A 21406-nucleotide genomic window follows, 5' to 3' on the forward strand; every position below is an offset into this window, starting at 1 on the left:
CTCATGTTTGCTGACGACACCCTGCTGCTGTCAAAATCCCCAATGGGTATGCAACGGGTGTTGGATCAGTTTACTAACTTCTGTAAAAAAAGGAACCTGGTGGTCAACATAGGTAAAACGGAGTATATGGCTTTTAATGTAAAACCCTCCAACTACCCACATCCCAAAATGGAAGGTATCGCCCTGGACCGGGTCACTATATTGGAGTACCTAGGTCTGACTTTGAACGACAAAATGGGTTGGTCCCCACAAATGCGTAAAGCCAATTTAAAACTTAACCAGGCTGTGGGGGGCATCCTTAAAGTTTACAAGAAATGTCGTTCAAAAATCATAAGTGCCCCCTTAGAAATTTACTGTGTGCAATCTAGATCCTCTACATTGTACGGGGCTGAACTTTGGGGCCATACCCGTGCAAATGATTTGGCTATCACCGAAAACAATTTTATGAGGAAACTCTTATCCCTTCCAAATAACACGCCGCTTATGCCATTGAGGATGGTTCTTAACATCCGCCCCATCTTAGAGGTCGTTGCCGCTAGACCGGTGATGTACTGGAAAAGGCTCTGGTGTACACCAGAGCTGGCATGTTACAGAGACGAATTGAAAGTAATCCTGGGCTCACTGGGGGCCGATAAGATCCCTTGGCTCCAGTATGTTAGGCAGACATTAACCCATATTGGCCTTGCCCATCTCTGGGCTAACCCAGAGAATTCTACTCTAGGTATTTCCAAAAAAACTCTTGCCTTAACATTTAAAGATTACTTTTTAATGAAAGCTTATAGTTCAGTTAGACCATCTAGTCTGACAGATGCTTTCCTAGATGTTAAATCTCACTACGCCTTTGTACCTGACCTTGATGCTATCCAGCCCATTTTAGCAAAGAAGCTGTATTTACAGTTCAGATACGGAACCCTCCCTCTTTACTCTTTTACTGACCGATGGGTGGGCGGTTCCCAGCATATTTGTCCTGGTTGTTCAACTGAACTGGAAACTATGACCCATGTCGTGCTTTTCTGCCCAGCATATGTCGGTATCCGGAAAAAATGGATCATACAATTATGTCTAAACTTGGGTATTAGGAGTTACCTTGATTTCTTTAGGATCTTGCGAAGCGATTTAAATCCACTTGTTGTGGTTGCAGTTTCTAAGTTTCTGTTTGCGATGTGGTTAATTCGTAGGAAACTAATAAGCAACAACACTGATTGATCCATTGGTTCTAAAAGGGGTCTGTCTACTGATAAATTATCATGACACCCTGTTTTCTAACATGGGCTATTGTATTAACTGGAATATGTATTCTAAATGAATTGTTTTATACTGTACTTTTATGATTTTAAACAATCGCAATAAAGTTTTTTGGATTGGATTGGATTGGAACTAGTTTTCTTCGGCGCCGAAGAATGTTTGTCGGCGCCGCTAGGAGGCTGGCTCGAGCCCGAGCCGCCAGGAGACTTGTGATGCTTTTTCACCGGGCCCGAAGGTGGGGTGATGGAAGCAGTATGCTTGGCTTTCCCTAGGCCCGGAGGCGAAGGGGTAACCGGAGTCTCTTTCGGTATGGGCGCAGGAGGTGGAGGGGGTAGAGTACTCACGACCCTCTGCGCCGGTGTGATCTGCTCCACGTCGGAGTCGTCGGCCTCGGAAGTGCTGACGATATCTTCCTCCTGCTCGGTGTGCTGCTGTCCCGAAGCTCCGGTGTCTTCTCCGAAGAGGTCAGGTGGAGCCGAGGTCGATGAGTGTGCCATGGTGCGTCGAGCTCGTCCATCCCGAATAGTCTTTTTCGATCGAAAAGACTTGCAGGCGGGGCAGTCTCGGGCCCCGTGTTCGGGAGAGAGGCAGAGGTTGCACACCTGATGGAGGTCGGTGGGGGGAAATTTAGACCCACATTTTGGGCACTTCTTGAAGGGAGTCCTTTCCATCAGCCGAGACCGGAGTCGAGATAGGCCCGAAGGCCGCCGCCGATGTCTGGAATCGAGGAAGTGCCGAAGAGAGAGATGAAGAAGTAGATTTCGTCTAAAGAATCTCGATGGACGAGGATTTTTCGTCGAAGGTCGAACTGGAAAGGTTCGAAGCCGGAGCACGAAGTATTACCTCCGAGCCTGATGGCGGAAAAAAACAATCTGAGGATGGAGCCGAAGCCCATGCGCAGTACGGACCGAAGGAGGAGTCACCGAACTCGTGACTTCCAAAGACTGTCCAAGAAGAAAAACAAACTGCAAACATCCGGGCCCAACACCAGATGGCGATCTATGCACAGTGTATAATCTGCAGCTCATATGCCTCGAACAAAGGGTTTAGCACAGGGGAGTGAAAGGCCTAGCAGCGAAGGGGTTAATAGAAAACAGAAAAATACATGAAACTCTAAATTTGAAAAACTGGGCTATATTTGGAAGGGAGATACATACTATAATCCTCATTGTGTGTCAGTACTTTTTCGAGAGCCCCCTCAAACCCTCTTTAATTTTTTTTTCAAACGTTTGATGATCATAAAGCTGAAAATAGGCAATAGTACGTGGTCATTGGGCTTTTTTGTGCAAATTTAATTAGCGCAAACTCAACCCGAAGATATTAGAGCGCTTTACATAAGCACCAGGTTGCGTTAGAAACGAACACAATCATTTTTAGGCACGGAGTGATTTGCCCAGAATCACAGGATGTATAAACCTCCAGCCAGACTCGAACCCGGTTCACCCTTTTTCAAAGTCGGGTGTGCGTGGCAATCCCACCCAACATAATATAATGCGTGAGCGTGCCCTGCTCCACTTCATCCAGAAATTACACTTCGTATAATCGCGCTTTTGGGGACTGTTATGCTTTCCCCGATATTTTGTTTTATTTTAATGTGTGGTTTTCAAGAGTGCGCTTCCCGCCATGTGGTCGTGCATGGCGCTCTAGGCGGGTGGGCTTCGTGCCTGTGCGAGAGAAACATGACATTCTTTGAGTGGCGGGAGGGTAGTGGGTGAGAGCCCTCCCTGTCTGCCTTCAGACGTTTGGCTTGTTGTGTGCTCAGCCAGTGAGTCAGAGGGGTTTAGATGCACTGGTTATGAAGTACCCAAGCTACCCCCGGGCTTCAGGCAGTGTGAGGGGGTAACCAGCAGCAGGTGAGCCACGTTACGGAGGAGTGAGTGCAGCGCGCAGCTGCAACCACGTGGAGGGGCGTGCAACGGACGGCGATGTTGATTTTTAAAGTTTAAATGGCCCATCCCTCCCCCTCTCAGCCTACTTTGCATAACGTGGCAGTTTCCAGCTGAATGTCAGATTTTTTTTTTGGGGGGGGGGAAATAGGAAGAGCAGTTAAGGTTTCTGTCAGCAGCAGCTTCAGATTTTGACAGTGCCCCCCCCCATCTCAAACAATTGAGAAGGTTCTGTCCGGAGAGGTCTTAACCTTTTATTGCCAGGCACTGGACACTTGACAAAGGACAAAAAAGTATGTTTCATGCTGTGAGTTTTCAGCGCATATATAACAAATAGTAAATATTAGAACTACAAGTCCCAGAATGCAAAATCATGTTGGTTAAAAAAAACGGTGGATTAAAAGAGTACTGGTGACTCGCAGTCACTTGGAGATGGTGGTTACACACCCAAGAGGTGCAGATAAATATTGCCTAATCTTGAACAGGTCGTCTTGAACAGGTCGGTATTCTGGAGCAATACAGTAAACAGTAAAAAAATAAGGAAAAGGAATATTTTGGAAAAAAAGGGGAATTGCCTCCCAAATCCTAATGCTCTGGTATGTCTTATATAATGTGAATGAACGCCACTAAACACATTCACTGTCAAAATCATCTCTTGATGCCAAAATACAGTGCTTATACATTTATGTTAAACGTATTTAAGATTTGCGAGGTGCATTCGAGGGTGGGGCCATATTCGAGGACCATGAAAGGCTTTTTTCTAAGCATGCACTTGAGCAATGGTAGTAAACGGTCTAATTTACATTGGGCTTTTACTAAAACTGCCTCGGGGTCTGCCCTCTAGCGACATGTGGCGATCCATAATAACATAACACGAGGCAAAGCACGTGAATGTGCTGTCTGTAGCATAAAAATAAATGGTGCTTGAAACCCCAAAATAAAATGTGAACTTGTGGTGATCGATTGGGTAAATAGGATTCCACCAATCTGAGCAACAAAAAAGGATTAAAGTAGCACCCTTAACTTCGGTAAATTGTGGCCAGTCGGTCTGAGTTTAAGTGAAGCATGTGGGGAAAAAGTAACAGCCGAGCTTTCTCTGTCACTGCGATTTCGCAAACAAGTCATAAACTACCCAACCACTCCCTGTGACAAAGAATGAATTAACATAAGAAGCGACGTGGAGGGGGCGCCGGCCCCTCCTTTGTGACCTGGCTTTTTAATGGCATGGTAATCTCCGAAGAGTTTTTTTTTTTTCCTTTGCATTTCTGCCTGAAACATGGGCGCACTCATCCGGTTTCACCGCACCAGGGAAAGGAGGCGAAGTAGAGGGCAGCTGTCAAACAAGAGGGAAACAAAACAAAAAAAGGCCATCGGCTGAAAAGAAGGGTGTGACGTCACTTCCTGCAATTTCCTTACGAGTTATGCAGGCTGTGATAGTACTTCTAATACCGCTCTCGTTTCAGTGAAATAATATCTCTGTAATTGGCACCCTAGAGTTTGTGTGCGATCCTCATATCGCTCTGGAGATTCAAGGAGGGCGTGTTTGCAGAGCATTCATTACACTTAGATTAAGAAGCAGCTGTATTTTTCAAAATGGCAGGTATGCGCAAGTTTTGCTGAGGTCTTTTGTAGTGTGTGCTTCATCTCTCACCTCTCCAGCCCTTTCTCATCAATCACACCGGAGAGGCTGATATGAAAGTGTGTTTAAAATCCCGGGCACGTGCTCGCTCCAGTATCGCCAGCCTGCAGCAATCCCCCGGCTCCCTTCCCCAGGGATCCCAGTCCCCGGTGCAATGGCCTTTCCATCCGTCGCCTCCTTCTGCGCGTGGTGGGCACGCGGGTGCCGCAACAAACTCCATCACGCGGGAGGTAAGATTAATTAACCAGTCAGAGACGTCAGCTGAGCGAGAGGATGTAGCAGCTATTGTGTAGCCAGCCCGGGAGATACAATGAAAGCAAGATGCCAAACTCAGATTGGGCCAGCAGCAATCGTGCAGTGAATAAATATTGTCAGCGAGAAAGTCGGTTCCAAAAATCTAGAAATAAGTACAATTCCCAAAAAAACACATGCATTACAGAATGATCAATATTTTCAGTTCCATTAGCCATCTGTCCTCCTTCCATTCAGCGTAGGGAGAAGATTGCTCTTTACCAGTCTCGGTCTGGGGTTGCCCACTGGCTTCCAAAACAAGCGCTCACCATTGCCTTGTCCTCCCGTGACCCCGTGCGCCTCTGAGCTCCTTGCCTGCTTCACAACTGTTGAAGACTTTTCTTATCTGCTTGTTAAATAAACAAGCAGATAAGAGAAGTCTTCAGGACAGCGTAAATCAGGCGAGCCAGTCCAGCGAAAAGCCAAAGGAAGGCAACGAAAAACCCTCCTTTCCAATGGGAAGCCAGCGTTTACCATAAACGCTGACGCTACGCCATGGAAATGAGGGGTGGGGCTTGAGTCCCCTTCTCGAAACGGACTACCTTACTAAAGCTCTCGCAGGCGAGGAGCGCATGCACGCTCCAACACCAGGTGAGACCTAAAAAGCACACCCCATTCACCCCTGCTGGCACGACACAAGATCAGCAAGGTCGCTTCTGCATCGTCTGGGGTAGGTTGGGCTCAGTCTATCACACTGGTCTGCTGTTACGGGCCTAACATGGAAGACCTGGATGTCTTTGCTACACTATGGGGGAAAATCCTGGAAATAGGGGGGGGGTGATTTTAATACAACTCTGGTGTAATTTATCGGACAGTGTTCTTACTGCTGCTCACTGACGGAGCAAGTATCAGCAAGTAGCAGATTATGTATTACACATTTTAAATTCCTACACCGCCTATATTATACGCCAGCCAAAATGTACAATTACAGATTGCGGGACACTGATAGTTGTGATAGAATTGGTATGGTGGGGCCGATTTTCTACATCTAGCATGGAATTGTCCAAGCGTATATGAGTATTGGCGTCAAGTATTTGAAGCACTAGATCCGATGACGTCATTGACATTGGCAATGTCTCCAATACTAGCATTATTGGGGTATACTGAGCTCATACAAAAGCCCTCTCGCAGATACATCGCTATGGCGGTATTGATGGCCAAACGTAGGGCTGCATGTAGGTGGGGGCGAGGAAGGGCACCCAAGTTCAAGGGCTGGATCAAGGATTTAATATATTGTCAGGAACAATTCACTAATTATGCTGATCTACTTCCCATGACATCCCGTCCCAAAGATATCTGGGACCCACTGAAAAACTACCTCCTATCTCACCCGGTAGATACAATGGCTAAAACTACATGACAAAGGTGGTGATGGGCTTTATGTGTAAGGCCACAAACACTGTAGAAGGGATATGTAATTTTTATTACCTGCCAGTTGATATATATTGTGACCTGTCTAGTGGATATGGTTAATATAACAGGCACGACGTGCATTTCACGGTATTGTTCTCCCGCAATATATTATTCAAGTATGAATGCTTTAAAATGTAATGATCTACACTGCCCTTTTTTTAGGTCTCGCCTGAGCCAGCGCATGTGCTGCTCTGGCGAGACATTTAGTGAGTGGGTTTTCAAAAGTGCGACCGGGTGGCATAGAGCATGCGGTTACGCGCACAATGACTAGCAGAGGCGCCATCTGGCTTTCCTCTCTCGTCATGGTGCGCGCGCACCACTCGCCACAGCGGCTTTCACTTTTCCCGGGGCGCTCACCACTCGCGTCCTTTTTTCTTTTAGCGCGCACGTGCACACAACTCCCGGGCTTGTTTAAATAATTTGTTGCGACTCAGCTGCACTTTACCGGCATCTTCTACAACAAATAAAGCTAACAGAACCTAAATTAACAGCCGTAGTTGCACCACCTCAAGCAGAGCGTGGAGGGGGAGGGGGCATCTCCAGGGCTTCGCTACAAGAATGAGCTGCAGGGCAGGAGCACCAGTCGGGTTTCTGTTTCTTCACTGCCTGAGTGGATTTCGGTGTAAAAACAGAGCGATAGCCCTGTCCCACGTGCAGTGATTACCTACTTCAGTGGGCACAGACATGGAGCAGATTAGCCTCTCTGCTTCCGTTCACAGACACCAAGGGGCTTATTTTACAGAAGGGAAAGCTTTTTAGTTAACTAAAACAGTAAGTGCCTCGCTGGCACGCAGCTCTTCAAAGCCTTTTCATCGGTTTTATCATGTATTTGTGGCGCGCAGGGGCTGAGGTAAACATTCAGCTGAGTTGTGTGAGCCCTGCATCTAAACTTCCCCCCCGGAGCTGCTCTCTGGGACTGGGGTTTGTGTGTACAATATAAGATTATGTCATCTATTAGAATGCACTTTGCTTGAGGTTAACAGGGGCAGTTGACGTTCATGTTGTGGATTCGCATGGACAGGTTTGCAAGGATCACATTACTTTAAAACACTTTCTTCTTTTGCTTTTGGACACTACCTCGGCTCCTTGTTAGTCCATTTTCAGCCTCTATCAGCCCGCACGCCAGGCACCATCTACGTAGTAAATCAAATACACCTGGAGCCGACAGTTACTTTTTCCTGTGAGCCATACTAATAAAGGTGAACACGGGTGTGGCAGTTGGATTCACGGGCCTTTTAGTGATGAGTCATGGCTATTTTTAACCTTGTATACTGGACATATGTTCAGAGATCTATATTCTCATGGCTGCTAACTTCTTATCCTAGTTCGCTTATGAAGCGGTCGCCTGATCAGTGGTTCAGGTATTCACTATCACATGCTTGACCCAGAGGGCACTCATATTTTCATTTTAAATGGCACATTATTTTCTGTTGCAGCTTTCAAGTACTATTGCTTGTTTGAGTCATCTCATCTGAATTTACCGAGTCTAGTCAGTATATTTTAGAAGGTTGGCAGGCCTCTGTTAATAAGTCTCACTGTTATACTGGACATGGTTTCATTCATATCCGTGGGCTATCTATCGTTTGTGATGTTTCCACAAGGACTGAACCAGATTCTTAGCAGAGTCGCCATTGCATGCTGGGTGTTGTAGTTCTTGGGAGTCTCTTTTTAGAACTCTATTGCTAGATAAGTTGTTTGTAATTTGTACATCTGACGTAATTCAAGGTTTCATTTACCTTCTTGTAGCATGTTTTTAAATATATTTGGCATGTATTTTCCTCTCAAGCGCCTTTTGTCACCCGTGACATTACTTATCTTTGATTGGTGGGCCATTCAACTACAGCCTCAGGTGCACACGGATTCTATATAAATTACCTTATGCATATTAATGCTACAGCATAATATTGGTGTTATCTAGGACTGGTGCTATGAAATGGATCATCTTACTCCACGAAGTTCACCAGTGGTCTCGGAAAATAACAGTGCACAGGCCCAGAAAGCCACAGAAAGGTTGCATCTTCACCCTGGGCCTCCTTTTGGTGGTTGTTCTCTTTTCCATAAATTTAAGTGTTTAAATTGACCCCAGTAATGCTCAAGCGTCCCAGAATGGGCACAGGCGATTTTTTAGCTGTTGAAGCGCGATGTCACAATATCGACCCCCTTAAATAGTGCTATATTTCGTGAACATAATACTAACTTGTGTCAAACGTAAGTGTAGATTTATTATTAACGCTGTCTTAACAATGTTTCGGCAGTCTGTATAATAGTCTTGATGTAGGTATGTAGGTTGGTATTTCAAACTCATTGTGGGACAACACCAGGCAGCCCCAGCCCGATTGAGCGAGAGGCTCTTTATGGACATTAATGGTATTAGTGGTAACTAAAACAGGAAGCTGTAAAGATGGCCCTTTCTTTGGCCTTTGAAGCTGGGTGTCTCTGGGAATGGTTAAGCTCATTCTGGCTTTAAAAGATTGGCTGGACTATGCCCAGGGCCCAACTTGGTGGTGATGCGATTATCACGCCGGACGTCGAATGCCTTTTGTTTATAGCCTTCCCCCTCCACTCCCCAGGGTGTGAGCTTCCCAGCGTGTGGTGTCTTTGCACTGGCATGTGAAGTTGCCTCCCTCTGAAGAGTGCCTAACCGATGTCAGCCTCCCGAGGGTACAGAGGAGACTCCAAAGGGCACCTTCACTTATGGTGCTGGTATGGCATTTTCAAATATTTAACCACGTGTGAGGGCAGGTACAGCTGTCTTTGTTTAATTGAACACCCAGTGTAAATATTACCTTGGATTTACGGTCCAGAGATGAACCTGCATGCGCTAATATTGGTGTTATCTAGGACTGGTGCTATGAAATGGATTGTCTTACTCCACGAAGTTCACCAGTGGCCTCGGAAAATAACAGCGCACAGGCCCAGAAGGCCGCAGAAAGGTTGCATCTTCACCCTGGGCCTCCTAGGCGTGGCGTGTCATAGTTCGCAGCTCCTTACTAGTCTGTGTGGCTGTGGCATGTGCTGGTTACGAGTTTCGTCTGAAGCGAGTTTTCATATGTTATCCAATAGACGGTCTGCACATTCAAGTACGTTCAGGTGGCCCTAGATTAGTGCTCACTAGAACAGGCTGCTATTTTTTTTCGAGTTTTTAGGTCGAGGGACCGTCCGGTCTGCCGAAGGCAGAACCGGAAGTCCGGAGACCTTATGTTTCTAGAGTGGCTATTTAGCCCGCCTCTCTTTTTGCCTCTCCTCCATTGGCTGGCTTCCTAAACGGAGGCCAGCCATTGGAGGAGAGAGCCGTCCCTCCAAATAGGCTCCGTCTTTTTCAGATTCGGGGGCGTGTTCCGTGCTCTTCTTTCCCCTTTTTAGCCACGCCCTTTTTTAGGCGTGTTTTTCTCTCCTCCAGCCAATGCCAAGAGGAGAGAAAAAGAAACACGCCCCCGAATCTGAAACCGCCGCTGCGTTTCTCCGAGGCATTTCTGCTTCGCCTCGGAGAAAGGCGGTGGTGTTCATGGCGTCCTCTCTCGGGAGGCGCTCCAGCGCTACATCCCGGTGATCGAGGAGGAGGTGTGCGGCTCCCTGGCGCAGTGGCTGTCCGGCGGGGCCTGCGTGCTTGTCTACCCCGAGGTGAAGCGCCTCATGTTCCGCATCGCCATGAGGATCCTGCTGGGCTTCGAGCCGCACCAGACCGAGACCAAGCAGCAGCTGGTGCACGCCTTCGAGGAGATGATCCGCAACCTCTTCTCCCTGCCCATCGACGTGCCCTTCAGCGGCCTCTACCGGGTAAGGAGGACTGCTGGCAGTGCGGACTGGCGGTGTGAAACGGGTGCACCAGAGTGGGCTGGCCGGTGGTGTTGGGTCGAAGTCAATCACACGTTAAAAGTTCATTTCGGACGGCTCTTGCCCAACTCGTGAGTGACCATTCCCCAGCCCTAACTGTACTTTGAGTTTACACCTTATCATAAAATATTTTCCTAGACAGCCCGTCTTTTCTAATGGGCACTACCTAAATTGGAGAGGCACTTGTGTGGCATTCAAAGTCAGGGCCCTAGTGTATATATAAGGCGCTCACTGTGACCTGCTTGTAGCTCGTGTACGTAGGGGGTGGTCCCGGCTGCCATGGCGCCGCAGCAGGCTCTTTATCGACTGAGCTATCCCACTGCTGGAAGTGGTGGAATGCGACCTGCGCCTCAAGAGTGAAGCGCGGGTAGCCTCTGGCTTCCCTCACAGTACTCTCCTGAGCCGGCCATGGGTGGTACGTGGGGATGGTTGAGAACTCGCTGTGTTATTAAAATCCCATATATATTTAAGTAAAACTTGTCTTCTCTTCAGGGTCTAAAGGCTCGGAATGTGATCCATGCCAAAATCGAAGAGAACATAAAGGCGAAGATGGCCAAAAACTCGAACTGCCAGTACAAGGACGCCCTGCAGCTGCTGATCGAGCACACGCAGAGGAACGGCGAGCAGCTGAACATGCAGGTAAGGTGCTGAGAGGCGAGGGCGCGCGCACAGGGCGATCTGCAGCAGGACGCACCGGGGTGACCAGTGCATGCATTATTCGGGAGCAAAGTCCATGTAGCCGCATCCAGGCGTAGCTACTGGGAAGCAGCATTTGCCGTTATTTACATATGTTCACTTTATTGCTAAGTGCGTGTAGTTGTCCCTGGGCGCCTGCATGGTTTTCCTGCTGTGATTGCTTCTCTAGTCCCCCGGTACACAGCACGACCCTCTGTAGTGGGAACATGTCGCTAAAGTCAGACACCTTCTGAGTGTGCTTCGGTTCAGTGGCCCTTGGGCGCTTACCAATTCCCTTCTGGTTTCCACAAATAGGAACTGATGGAATCCGCCAATGAGCTCCTATTTGGAGGCCACGAGACCACGGCTAGCGCCGCCACCTCCCTCATGACCTTCCTGGCGCTTCATTCGGAGGTTCTACACAAAGTTTGCAAGGAACTGCAGATCAAGGTATGCAGGGACATTTTGTGTTACGAGGCTACATCAAAATATTGTGTTTGTTCACTCTTATGGTGCGGGTGGGGTAGGGGCACACATTTATGCCTCACTGCAGTCGGTGTTAAGCACACTTTTACAGAAACCGTACAGAATAATGCATTAGCGCCTGCGAAATAAATATGTCTCAAGCAGACCCTTACTAGTTTTGTATACCATAGGCCTTGTTTTCGCCAAGCCACCCCTCACAGCACGTATAGCCCGTTTGACGGGCCGACATAGTCACCCCTCGCTGTTTTTTCGCAGGATTTACTGTGCAGTGGCGGCCAGGAGAGCAGACCCCTCACATTGGAGGCCCTGGAGCAACTCAAGTACACGGGCTGCGTCATCAAGGAAACCCTGCGGCTCAGACCCCCTGTCCCAGGGGCGTTCAGGGTGGCCCTCAAGACGTTCGAGCTGAATGTAAGTTGCGTTTTTCCATATTTGCACTCACTGTCATGGCAGGCTCCTAGCAGGGGTGTTCAAAAGCAATAGTGCACCCCAGCACAGAATAAACGCGTTTTAGTACAAGCACGTGAATGGGCGTCTTTGTAGCAGCTGCAAGGTTCTTTTTAGTACTTGCCTTCCAATTGTATGTGTGTAAGGTTAACCCAGCACGTGGGATGAGTCACAAAGCCTCGACACGTGCGCATCAGCGTGCGCCGTCCAAAACATGCACAATGGCCCGTGCACTTCCAATTCTTGGGGCTTATGCACAAGCCCCTTCTGCCGCCGGTACGTCACTGTTTCCTACTTTAAAAGTGACGCGCAAGGGGCTTGTAAATAATCCCACTTGTATTTTAAAAATACAGGCTGTCGTGGACACTCTTAAAAAATGCCTGCAGGGGCAAGCTACACTTTCTGTAGCACCCACCTTAAGAATACCGCTACGGGCGCAGTGCTGCATGCCATGGCGTTCTTTTACCAACCTGATGTCTGCTGGGAGTTGTAGTCCTGGTTCACTTCAGTCGATGCAGTCTAATGTACACACCTGAACATAATGATTTGGAAAGGAGCCCCAGGACTGGTATCACATACGCAAAAAAAAAAGCTAATGCCAATAGAAATGACAATGCCATTTATTTAGGGATACAAAAATAATAAAAAAATAATGAGCAATACCAATAGCTCTACCTATAATATTGCCGAGACCATTGCATTGTAAATGCTTGTTTTTCTTTGTAAGTACTTAAAATGCGTTCCCTTATGCCAGGTAAACTTTCATATTTTCAGGAAAAAGCCAAAATGAATATTTCGCAGATGCTAAAACGTCAGCTTGCCTCAAGGAGTAGAAGAATGCGCAGGATGGCTGAGTCACTGCGGACAATAGCAAACTTTGAGTTCTGCAACTTATAGTGGGATGCTTTTGCCATGCCTTCCATGCCTCCCAGCACCCAAGGAAATTAATTCTCCTGCAGTCCATGCCTACCTCTCTCTACGGCTCTCTCTCTACCACTCTCTCTGCCCCTCTCTCTGTGTCTGCACACCTCTCTCTCCCAGTCTGCACACCTCTCACACACCTCTCTCTCTCCGTCTGCACACCTCTCACACACCTCTCTCTCTCCGTCTGCACACCTCTCACACACCTCTCTCTCTCTCCGTCTGCACACCTCTCACACACCTCTCTCTCTCCGTCTACACACCTCTCACACACCTCTCTCTCTCCGTCTACACACCTCTCACACACCTCTCTCTCTCCGTCTACACACCTCTCACACACCTCTCTCTCTCCGTCTACACACACCTCTCTCTCCGTCTACACACACCTCTCTCTCCGTCTACACACACCTCTCTCTCCCCCCGTCTACACACACCTCTCTCTCCCCCCGTCTACACACACCTCTCTCTCTCTCCCCGTCTACACACCTCTCTCTCTCCCCGTCTACACACCTCTCTCTCTCCCCGTCTACACACCTCTCTCTCTCCCCGTCTACACACCTCTCTCTCTCCCCGTCTACACACCTCTCTCTCTCCCCGTCTACACACCTCTCTCTCTCCCCGTCTACACACCTCTCTCTCTCCCCGTCTACACACCTCTCTCTCTCTCCCCGTCTACACACCTCTCTCTCTCCCCCCGTCTACACACCTCTCTCTCCCCCCCTCTACACACCTCTCTCTCTCCCCCCCTCTACACACCTCTCTCTCTCCCCCCCGTCTACACACCTCTCACTCTCCCCGTCTACACACCTCTCTCTCTCCCCGTCTACACACCTCTCTCTCTCCCCGTCTACACACCTCTCTCTCTCCCCGTCTACACACCTCTCTCTCTCTCCGTCTACACACCTCTCTCTCTCTCCGTCTACACACCTCTCTCTCTCTCCGTCTACACACCTCTCTCTCTCTCCGTCTACACACCTCGCTCTCCCCGTCTACACACCTCGCTCTCCCCGTCTACACACCTCTCTCTCTCCCCGTCTACACACCTCTCTCTCTCCCCGTCTACACACCTCTCTCTCTCCCCGTCTACACACCTCTCTCCCCGTCTACACACCTCTCTCTCCCCGTCTACACACCTCTCTCTCTCTCCGTCTACACACCTCTCTCTCTCCCCGTCTACACACCTCTCTCTCCCCGTCTACACACCTCTCTCTCCCCGTCTACACACCTCTCTCTCCCCGTCTACACACCTCTCTCTCTCCCCGTCTACACACCTCTCTCTCTCCCCGTCTACACACCTCTCTCTCTCTCCCCGTCTACACACCTCTCTCTCTCTCCCCGTCTACACACCTCTCTCTCTCTCCGTCTACACACCTCTCTCTCTCTCTCCGTCTACACACCTCTCTCTCTCCGTCTACACACCTCTCTCTCTCCGTCTACACACCTTTCTCTCTCTCTCTCCGTCTACACACCTTTCTCTCTCTCTCTCTCCGTCTACACACCTTTCTCTCTCTCTCTCCGTCTACACACCTCTCTCTCTCCGTCTACACACCTCTCACACACCTCTCTCTCTCCGTCTACACACCTCTCACTCTCCGTCTACACACCTCTCACACACCTCTCTCTCTCCGTCTACACACCTCTCACTCTCCGTCTACACACCTCTCACACACCTCTCTCTCTCCGTCTACACACCTCTCTCTCTCCCCCCCGTCTACACACCTCTCTCTCTCCCCATCTACACACCTCTCTCTCTCCCCCGTCTACACACCTCTCTCTCTCTCCGTCTACACACCTCTCTCTCTCTCTCCGTCTACACACCTCTCTCTCTCTCTCCGTCTACACACCTCTCTCTCTCTCTCCGTCTACACACCTCTCTCTCTCTCTCCGTCTACACACCTCTCTCTCTCTCTCAGTCTACACACCTCTCTCTCCGTCTACACACCTCTCTCTCTCTCTCCGTCTACACACCTCTCTCCGTCTACACACCTCTCTCTCTCTCTCCGTCTACACACCTCTCTCCGTCTACACACCTCTCTCTCTCCGTCTACACACCTCTCTCCGTCTACACACCTCTCTCTCTCTCTCCGTCTACACACCTCTCTCTCTCTCTCTACACACCTCTCTCTCCCCGTCTACACACCTCTCTCTCTCTCTCCCCGTCTACACACCTCTCTCTCTCCCCGTCTACACACCTCTCTCTCTCCCCGTCTACACACCTCTCTCTCTCCCCGTCTACACACCTCTCTCTCTCCCCGTCTACACACCTCTCTCTCTCCGTCTACACACCTCTCTCTCTCCGTCTACACACCTCTCTCTCTCCGTCTACACACCTCTCTCTCTCTCTCCGTCTACACACCTCTCTCTCTCTCTCTCCGTCTACACACCTCTCTCTCTCTCTCTCCGTCTACACACCTCTCTCTCTCCGTCTACACACCTCTCTCTCTCCGTCTACACACCTCTCTCTCTCCGTCTACACACCTCTCTCTCTCTCCGTCTACACACCTCTCTCTCTCTCCGTCTACACACCTCTCTCTCTCCGTCTACACACCTCTCTCTCTCTCTCCGTCTACACACCTCTTATACACCTCTCTCTCTGTGTCTACACACCTCTGTGTCTACACACCTCTGTGTCTACACACCTCTGTGTCTACACACCTCTCTCTGTGTCTACACACCTCTCTCTGTGTCTACACACCTCTCTCTGTGTCTACACACCTCTCTCTGTGTCTACACACCTCTGTGTGTCTACACACCTCTGTGTGTCTACACACCTCTGTGTGTCTACACACCTCTGTGTGTCTACACACCTCTGTGTGTCTACACACCTCTCTCTCGCTCTGTGTCTACACACCTCTCTCTCTCTCTCCGTGTCTACACACCTCTCTCTCTCTCCGTGTCTACACACCTCTCTCTCTCTCCGTGTCTACACACCTCTCTCTCTCTCTGTCTACACACCTCTCTCTCTCTCTGTGTCTACACACCTCTCACTCTCTCTCCATGTCTACACACCTCTCACTCTCTCTCCATGTCTACACACCTCTCACTCTCTCTCCGTGTCTACACACCTCTCACTCTCTCTCCGTGTCTACACACCTCTCACTCTCTCTCCCCGTGTCTACACACCTCTCACTCTCTCTCCGTGTCTACACACCTCTCACTCTACCTCTAAGCGGCAGCCAGAGCCTGATCGCACTGCTTGTCGTTTAAAAAAATAAAAATAAGGATTGGCATAGCCAATAGGTCTCGCCTTTGGGGCCTTATAAGTGTTTAACCATGCAACAGTTGATGTTGTTGCACCAAGGATATTGGGCTGCATAACTAAATACTTATAAGGTCCCAAAAGCGAGACCTATTGGCTATGCCAAAGCTTGTTTTTTCTTTTTTCAAGAAACCTTCGGTTGCAAGATGTGAGCACTTCTAGAGGATGCATATAAATGTCCACATTGATATTGAAATTTATGTCTGTAAATGGTTATAAAAAACTCAAATAAATCAAAATAAAAAAAGTCATAAATCAGGTAACAGGCCACCTAGTTACTTTATAAAAGATCAAAGGCATTACTTATGCTGTATCCCTTTTGAATATTTTCAAAACATTGAAAAATAGGTTTTAAAAAGTGCATTGCAAAATCAATAATTAGTTCGTGATTGAGTGCATAAATACATAGGTGAATGCAACGAAGGGGCAAACCAGATACAATGGCTTTTTAAACAACTGATACATAACATTTTCCTGCCACTGTTTGTGCAACTGAATCAATCTTGCTTCTTACATATTGGCTGTTGTCCACTATTATACTCCGATTCTTTTCAGGTTTGCTAAAAGCCATTTGTACATAACTCAGTACCACAACACAAATTGGCAATGTATCGAATGATTGAAGATAAATAAGAGCCAGTCTACAATGGGTAAAATGTAATAATTAAAGTTTCTAAAAAACGCACTCTGGGGATTTTATAAAATGTACAAAACAATATAAAGTGCAAAGTGATTTGAAATTAACCTTCCTCACAGGGTCAACCTATGCAGCTCCATGCCATTTCCCCATTCTTGAAAATGCCACTAAATAGTGAACACTATTCTGTTGAAATTGTGTCAAGAGAAATTGATGGTGAGAATTTAATACAGAAGTAAGATACGGCTGAAGGCCTTCTCCTGATGAGACATGGGCAAGAGCAGACACTAGATTTAATGAGTTCTTTACACTGCCTGCTTTCCACAATGTTTTGTGTCATCTGTCTTTTCAGATCTAAATTTGAAAAAAAAATGGAGGATACTTGGTTCATTGCAATTCGCTGTTTACCAAGGAAGCGGTCCGTGGATCGGATATAATATAACCAGAGTATAAAACCCTGATCTAGTCGTAAGCAATCAATGATAAGTGCTCTATTAACAATTGTTTCTGGTTTCCCCTGCGATGAATGACAGACTGAAAATAATTATGAAGATCAAACCTCCAACCATTTTTATAGATAGGATACCTGAAAATATTGCTAAAGACCATGCTCTACATCCACTTCCATACTGGGAAAATCTATTAAATATTTCCCTAGGTCAGGGAGTACTTTCTGACCGCCTTAAGAATGGCAAGAAGATCGCTGGCATATTAAGCCTCCTATGTTGGAATATTGAGGGTCTCAACAATAAAATAAACAAGCATTGGAAATGCAATAGGTCTCGCCTTTGATTAAGTTAAAGCCATTTGCTTTGCTAATGGTATTGTATAGCAAAGCAAATGGTTTTAACTAAATGAAAGGCGAGACCTATTGCATTTTTAATGCTTGTTCCTATTGGTCACGGTTACAGTGTCCAGGTCCTGAACGCAGATTCTACACGATATACGGGACACACAACTTAGTTTTCAAATATAAGTCAGGAACTTGAGACGCGAACAATGAGGTCGAAAAGAGAAGCAATGAATAAAAAAAAGTTGTAGCGCATCAACTTGGGGAGGCTAAATTGCGCGCTGATCTAAAGCTGTGGCATGAAGGTCTCAAATTGAGGCAAGTCCCATGCTGTTCACATCTGAGTATTAGAGGGGATTCCACTGTCACAAAGAAGGTCTGGAGATGAGGTTTCCAAAGGAGTTAGGGGCGGCACCATATATATAAAACAAATTAAAAAAACACCGTGCCAGCCTATCTCAAGCGCTCCTCCCGAGCAGCCCTGCCTTCCGATCACATCATCTCCCCGCGCCTGAATGTGCCCTTGTGTAACGTAACCGGAGCACATGTAAAGCGCTCCAATACCTTCAGGTAGAGTTTACGGCATAGAAATCTGCATTAAAAAAAAAACACTGTGCCAGCCAGCCTCAAGCGCTTCTCCTGAGCAGCCCTGCCTGCCGATCACATAATCTCCTCGTGCCTGAATGTGCCCTAGTGTAACGTAACTGGAGCTCTTGTAAAGCGCTCCAATACCTTCAGCTAGAGTTTGTGCTATAGAATGCCATGTAGCATCAGCTAAAAGACAATAGGTGTGATGATGCTGCCAGGCCATTTCATACACATTCCTGATGACACCTGTACATGCTCACAAAATGTTGCAGGCAACATTTTTAAGTCAACCCTACCAGACAGCACAAGATATTGGGTTTGAAAAGACCTCTTCCCAACTTCCTAGGATCTTACAGTGGGCTTGAAGACCGTCCATTGCCTACTATTGGCTGACTTTATTGTAACTCATTTGCTTGTTGCTAATTGAATGGCTTGTCTTGTCCATCTTTTGATAGTCCCTCCCTTCGAGAATAGCCTGCACTTATGTTCTTGGGAACACAGTTTCCAATAGATCCTACCCACTTCGACCTCTGGACGAAAGTCCATCTTTAACACGTTGACAGAGTTTTCTCATACTGTAACGAAGCAGCAGAAGGAAGACTGACATGAAGGAAATCACAAGTTAAAATGATAAAATTAAAAGACATCTCTACAAACTACGTAATAACAATCCTTGTTCTCTCTGTACTTCGTAAAACAGAGACGAATGAGGCAGTTGCACGCATATTCAACCATTCCTGTAGACGCAAGGAAAAAATAAAAGACAAGAGCATATTTTCAATTAGTCTGTCGTCTCAACCTGCAAACTGAGGATGATGACGAGCACATAACACCGACTTCAGGCAAAAAAACACAAAAAACAAGGAAAATGGCATGGATTTAAAATGAAAATCTGCCCTTCAGCAAGGAACACAGAACAAAAGGCACATTCTGGAGCAAGCATCGCATTAAGCCTCTTACGTGCCGATTAAAGCAGACTAATATGGCTTATGAGAACCTCAAGTACAGACTGCATCTACACCCGAGGCCCCCCTCTCCTACCCCCACGCACTAACCATAGGCTCGTAGTATGCGGAGGACTATGGAATCCACACCTAAAGCACACGTACAACCAAACCCAGTGATTCTCATTTTATAATCAGTTGATCATTTTTACTTTCCCATGATCAACAATCAATAGCAAGGCTGGTCTGTACTGAACGTACTTAACACTAGCAAACAAGTTGAGAACAAGAAGAGGTAAGAGGATTTGCACGCAATGAGAAGGTTCTTATGTTAAGATTCAGATTTCAAAAACCATAATGATATAAATTCCTTTGAACACACTTCTGAGGTTACAGAATGGTCTACGGTCGAACTAAAGCCCATAAAACGATATCTGCTGCGCCATTTGCTATTCCAGTAACAAATACCCATAGTTTTGGCAAGGTCTTTTCATCATAACCTACAGCAGCATGTCCGATTGCAAGTCTTAGTCATACACAGCTCTGCCAATGCACCGCAACTGAGGCATTCGGCAGTACCTGCTGCTAACACCCACACACAGCACCAGTGGTCACCTTAATCCTCATCTGTAGTAAAGTTTCATATTCAAGCTCCAGTCAACAACACGCCTCAGCCACCCAAATTTCCCACTGAGTCCTACACCACAGTGGCTGCGCAGGCAAAACAGCCAAGGCACCACAACAATGTCAAGTAACGCTGCCATGCAGGACTGCAGTCATTCATTGTGTAAAGCTCTTAAAAATATCAATCCCTCCCAAACGGCCAAGAATATCGCCCGACTCATTTAGAGCGATTATATTTCGGAATACAGAGAGCTGGTTTTCAAGTACCTTTTTTTCATAGCGATGTCTTACAAGTCGATTTCTTCAGGATACTAGAGTCCCTTACCTTTAGCGACAGGACAGAGGATGAGGACGATTGTGAATCAAATGCAAGGCTGTTACACGAGCGGCACTCAGGTGACTTTGATTTACATGATCAATAGTAGAGCGACCTCTCAGGAAACCCCAGGCTAGACAGCAGTCACATTCTGTCTTCAAAAAGTGAAATAGGAACTTGAAGGCAAGGTCAGACAGCTAGGTGACCCATTTGCAGTCAAGCAGAAAAAAAACCTAACTTCCTACACAAACATGACTGACTACAAAACACCAGTACAGAACAAGGCAAGGGGAGGAGAGGCCCCAGTGACGTCACCTGCAGCCCCCACCAGCACAACAACAACAGATGGCCAGCCGGGTTGCTTTCGGTTCAGCCTGCCCGGCCTCACATGATCCACCTGATAGAGAGGCAGGCCCTGAAGTGATGATGCTCACTCCAACTGCAGCATCTTTTAGAAGGGAGGAAGCGCCAGTCTTATTAAATAAATAAAGGTGCGGACACGCTGTGTTGGGAGGTGGGAGGGGTCTGCTTTGGAGGAAAGGCAATAAAGAAGGAAAGGCAGCCATCATGCTGCTCGAGTACATCTAAAACGAGAAAGGAAAAGCAGCCATCAGCTGAGCACCAACGCTGCTAGAGGACAGCTAAAAACAAGCATCAATCTCTTATCTTTATGGGGCCATGTGTTTGGCCCCATAAAGATAAGAAACTGCTTTGCGACAGCAGCAAAGCAGGTGAGCCAGTCTGGCTCCGAGAGAAAGGGCGTGAACAGAAAACCCTCATTTCCAATGACAGGCCACTGTTTAGCATAAATGGTGACGCCAGCCATTGGAAATTAGGGGCGGGGCTTAAAACCCTCTTCTGAAAGTCCCCTCTTGCAAAATCTCTTGCGGAGGCAGAGCAGCGCTCTGTGCTGCAACGCCACCCGAGACCTAAAAAAAGGGGGGGGGGGGCAATTTTTCACTACATTAAGCGCCATACATTACAAGTGGTCCGCTTAGAAGCGCACCACTTACTGTGTACACAATGCCATTTTTCTGGCCCGTAACAGCGACTCCCTGGGCTACCAATCGGGATGCACAAGCAATTCCAAAGTCACTGCTATGCTCATTCACAAGCAGTTCTATTTCCAGGTCATAAAGGTCCATAATGATGACATAGGTAGGTTTGTAGCTGTGGAATGTATAATGGAGGATGCACAGTGGATATTTGTCAGTGTTTATGAACCACCTGCACTGGTAGAAGCCACAATGAAGGCGCTCTCTGAACTACTGCTCTAATTTTTAGGTCTCGCCTGGCGTTAGCAGCAAGCATGAGCTGCTCTCGCCATGCGAGGGCCTTTTGTAATCGATGAGATTCCAGAAGTGTACTTGGAGCCCCGCCCATCTTTTCCATTGGCTTGCGTCATCGTTTA

At 47.5% G+C, this 21406-nt stretch overlaps 2 protein-coding genes across 4 annotated transcripts in view; one reads left to right on the forward strand and one right to left on the reverse strand.

Moving 5' to 3' along the window:
* LOC146775817 (FH1/FH2 domain-containing protein 1-like) overlaps nt 1-21406 on the reverse strand; it is a 2636482-nt gene that overhangs the window by 2528912 nt on the left and 86164 nt on the right. The window lies entirely within an intron of this gene.
* LOC146775826 (cytochrome P450 26A1-like) overlaps nt 43-21406 on the forward strand; it is a 47892-nt gene continuing 26528 nt past the window's right edge. The window contains exons 1-5 of the mRNA XM_085638979.1: nt 43-650; nt 9942-10251; nt 10801-10947; nt 11299-11433; nt 11725-11880. Coding sequence (XP_085495105.1) covers nt 43-650; nt 9942-10251; nt 10801-10947; nt 11299-11433; nt 11725-11880 — 1356 coding nt within the window. The remainder of the gene's footprint in view (nt 651-9941; nt 10252-10800; nt 10948-11298; nt 11434-11724; nt 11881-21406) is intronic.

The sequence above is a fragment of the Triturus cristatus genome, chromosome 12, assembly GCF_964204655.1.
Source record: "Triturus cristatus chromosome 12, aTriCri1.1, whole genome shotgun sequence".
NCBI lineage: Eukaryota > Metazoa > Chordata > Amphibia > Caudata > Salamandridae > Triturus > Triturus cristatus.